General features: G+C 44.6%; 1 protein-coding gene across 1 annotated transcript in view; it reads right to left on the bottom strand.

The window, feature by feature from the left end:
- The window catches only part of sap130a (Sin3A-associated protein a), an 18,224-nt gene that overhangs the window by 6,816 nt on the left and 7,236 nt on the right, over positions 1–4,172 (bottom strand). The window contains 4 exon segments of the mRNA XM_020610071.1: positions 1,259–1,400; positions 1,534–1,638; positions 1,741–1,831; positions 1,916–2,063. Of these exon segments, the coding sequence (XP_020465727.1) occupies positions 1,259–1,400; positions 1,534–1,638; positions 1,741–1,831; positions 1,916–2,063 (486 nt within the window).

Genomic DNA, 4,172 nt, shown 5'->3' with positions numbered 1-4,172 from the left:
ACAAACATCTCACTATATATTTAGGCACTCGAGTGTCACACAATTTCTGGAATAACTTCCTGTGAAGCTTTAGAAGTGTCTAAAAAAAAACCACACAAATACGGTATAATTTTTATTTTTATATTTACTAACTAGTTCTTTCAAAGCAAAAATACACATATCAGTGCCATGATTGGCTTTAAACCCAAATTGATTATCAGTAGAGCCAATAAGATTATGAAACATACTCAAGAGAATTTCTTCAACAATTTAGAAAGTATATTAGCAAGTGCAACGGGTCTATAATTATCTGAGCTGCCCACTTTTCCTGCTTTATCCTTCACCACTGGGACTAAAAGCACTGACATCAAAGAGTCAGGCATAAACCCATGCATAACAAAAGAAGTAAAGCATATAGCTAAAAGAGGTGCCAACCTCAAACTAGCATATTTAAGATGTTCTACAGAAATGCGGTCCATCCCAGTAGACTTATTAGCTGACAAACTGCTTATTGCTTGAGAAACCTCATATATTTTAATCGAATCAACAAAGTCAACCCTACCTATAGGGACACAATTAAACAGATTGCAGTAGCGGTGTCACCAAAGCTCAACTATCTTATCCGGGCCAGAAACTCCATCAATAGTATGAGGTAGAGAAAATCTGCTGCTGTTAATATGTTTAACGTCATTCCAGAACAATTTCGTATTATTCCTTGGGAGTTTTTCAGCCATAGAGTCCTATGGCACCTATAATTCACTATATCACAATTCTAGCAGGTCAGAAGTTTATATACAATCAGTTGACTGTGACTATTTTTGTCCTCCCCAGCTACATACATGAGAGGGTCAGAACATTAGGAACACCTCTAAATATAATGTAGTCCAGTACAACACAACCTTTAACTATGACCTCAATAATAAGCATATAATTGAATTTATACATTTATGACAATTTCACCAAAAACTGAAACATTTTGAGCTTCATAAACACTGTAGTTAAGGTGGAAGTGTTGCACTGAATTGCATACAATTGTACAGGTGTATCTAATAAAGTGGCCAGTGAGTGTACCATAGTTATAGTTGTAATAGTAACATAAGAAACACAAACACGTGACTATCTTAGTAGTCATAACAGATGAGAGTGCAGATCGCCATCAGTTTGTGCTATAGGAGATCATCTGTCTCCTTATAGCCCGAAAGTGTGCATTTTGGAGATTTTTGGAGATCACAACTTCTTCATACACTGTGTTACAGAATCACCAGCATGTTGTGCTCACCTGTTGTCACTTCTTGCTTCCATGGTGACAGGGTTAGGAGATGACCTATGGCCTGGGATAGGTATGAGGTTGGTTCTCTCTCCTGTGTAGTCAGGCTGCACACGGGATGAAGAGTGGGCAATGGGCTGAGGTACCACTTTAGCTGTGAGTAACAACATGGGATGGTTAATACCAAGTGTTCACTACAACATGCGACAAACTGATTTAGCTAACACCTTCTGATCATGAAGCACATGACAGTGTTGAAAACTAACATGACAAGAGGGTCAGCTTACCAACAGGGATGGCAGAGGTGGTCACTGCAGTAGCATGAGTGGAGTGTGATGCCATTGTCATGGTGACAATAGTATTATTGGTCATTTGGGTATGTGACACAGTTCCTAAACATGGAGAAGAGATGTTTAACAATATTTGGTCAATTTTAGTTCTTTTTGTTCTAACATTACCACATTTTGTGATCAGCTGAAAGAATAAGACATTACCTATGGTGGTAGTTGATGGCACAGTGTTAGTAGCAACAATTGGAGCCACAGTTGCTGCAGCTACTGGTGTCACAGTACTGAAGATAGGCTTCTGCAGGGAACAAGAAAGGCAATTCTTTAGTCAATGTAAAACTAACTTCATTATTTTTGTAGCCAGCCATCAAGTATCAGTTACCTGTGCCATGGTGTGCGGAGCCTGAGACTTCTGTGCTCCAATCGCAGGGTGTGATGGTAGTGTTATCCGTGTGGTGGTGTCACGAGATGTCTGAGGCCTCTGAATACTGACAGGGGCTGGAGGTGGGTGAATGGTCAGTCCTGGACGCCTGAAAGAGTCCAAACTGGTCAAAATACTAACCGCTTTAGTGCATCAAAACTGACACAGCAAGGTCGGTTCAAGCCTGGAGAGGAGGGTCAGTACAGAAAACATCTGTTGGACCAATAGAAATGAGTTACAGGCAAAGAGGATGCCCCCTCCTTTAAAGAAATTATTTCCCCAAGTCATTTTCACCAAACAGAAGGCTCAAATGTCAGATGGGGATCGCTTTCAAAGATAAAGGCTTAATGAATCTGAAAGTGGTTTTGAAACACCAGTAGAGGTTTATCTAAGATGTCACTTCACTACAACAGGTAGATCAAAAATTGAACTTTCTCCTTAACTGATGAATAGGAGGCCAACTGTCATCAGAAAAAGTGAAGTTTATCTGAAACACCCAGTGGTGAGATGTGAATAGTAGCAGACTAACAAAACATACTGTACAGTATGCTAGACTTAATGCCTTGTGGATTCAAATGAACAGGATTTATAGAGCTGAAGCAACAAAAAATATCAAGAGGACAATTCACTTAAATATAAGAACAGATGCTCATACACACAAACACACATGGCTCTCATTCATTAAGCTCCAACTACCAAACACACACTGTTCAAACCACAAATCTGACACATCTGCAGGCATAACAAGCCTGCTAACATATTGTCCAAACCAAATACATAGTGACAGCTAGCAGCCACCTAGGACTAACATCAGACAAGACAATGTTTTCCAGGGCATTACTCTCTCATTTTCCATGGATTTTGAAAACTGAAAAACCTGTCTAAAAATTTAGAGGTTTTCCTGGTATCCCTTAACTCTATCAGACAGGTGTCTACGTGTACACAATTCATCCCGTGATCAGTGCAAACTCTGTTCACATGATTGTGGGACATTCCGGCGGGACATGCCCGGAACACCTCCCTAGGAAGGCGCCCAGGAGGCATCCGAAACAGATGCCCGAGCCACCTCAGCTGGCTCCTCTCGATGTGGAGGAGCAGCGGTTCTACTCTGAGCTCCTCCCAGGTGACCGAGCTCCTCACCCTATCTCTAAGGGTGCGCCTGGCCACCCTGCGGAGGAAGCTCACTTCGGCCTCCTGTATCCGGGATCTTGCCCTTTCGGTCATGACCCAAAGTTCATGACCATAGGTGAGAGTCGGAACGTAGATTGACCAGTAAATCGAGAGCCTCGCCTTACAGCTCAGCTCCTTCTTCACCACGACGGACCGGTACACCGACCGCATTACTGCAGAAGCTGCACCAATCCGCCTGTCAATCTCCCGTTCCATCCTTCCCTCACTTGTGAACAAGACCCCAAGATACTTGAACTCCTCCACTTAAGGCGGGAACTATTCACCAACCTGAAGGGAACAAGCCACCCTTTTCCAACTGAGAACCATGGCGTCGGACTTGGAGGTGCTGATTCTCATCCCAGCCACTTCACAATCAGCTGCAAACCGTCCCAGTGCACGCTGGAGGTCCTGGTTTGGGGGAGCCAACAGGACAACGTCATTTGCAAAAAGCAGAGACAAGATCCTGTGGTCCCCAAACCGGACTCCCTCCGGCCCCTGGCTGCACCTAGAAATTCTGTCCATAAAAATAATGAACAGAACCAGTGACAAAGGGCAGCCCTGCCGGAGTCCAACATGCACTGGAAACAAGTCTGACTTACTGCCGGCGATGGGAACCAAGCTCCCGCTCCGGTCGTACCGGGAACCGGACAACCCTTAGCAAAGGGCCCCAGACCCCATACTCCCGAAGCACCCCCCACAGGGTGCCACGAGGGACACAGTCAAATGCCTTCTCCAGATCCACGAAACACATGTGGACTGGTTGGGCAAACTCCCATGAATCCTCCACCACCCTGAAGAGGGTATAGAGCTGGTCCAGTGTTCCACGGCCAGGACGAAAACCACATTTTTCCTCCTGAATCAGAGGTTCGACTATCGGTCCAATTCTCCTCTCCAGTACCCTGGCATAGACTTTCCCGGGGAGGCTGAAGAGTGTGATACCCCTATAGTTGGAACACACCCTCTTTTCACAAAGGGGGACCACCACCCCGGTCTGCCAGTCCAGAGGCACTGTCCCCAACCGCCATGCAACGTTGCAGAGGCGTGTCTA

The sequence above is a fragment of the Monopterus albus genome, unplaced genomic scaffold, assembly GCF_001952655.1.
Source record: "Monopterus albus unplaced genomic scaffold, M_albus_1.0 scaffold103.1, whole genome shotgun sequence".
NCBI classification, from domain to species: Eukaryota; Metazoa; Chordata; class Actinopteri; order Synbranchiformes; family Synbranchidae; genus Monopterus; species Monopterus albus.
The sequence above is the reverse complement of the archived record's forward strand: the minus strand, read 5'-3'. Positions and strand labels throughout refer to the sequence as shown.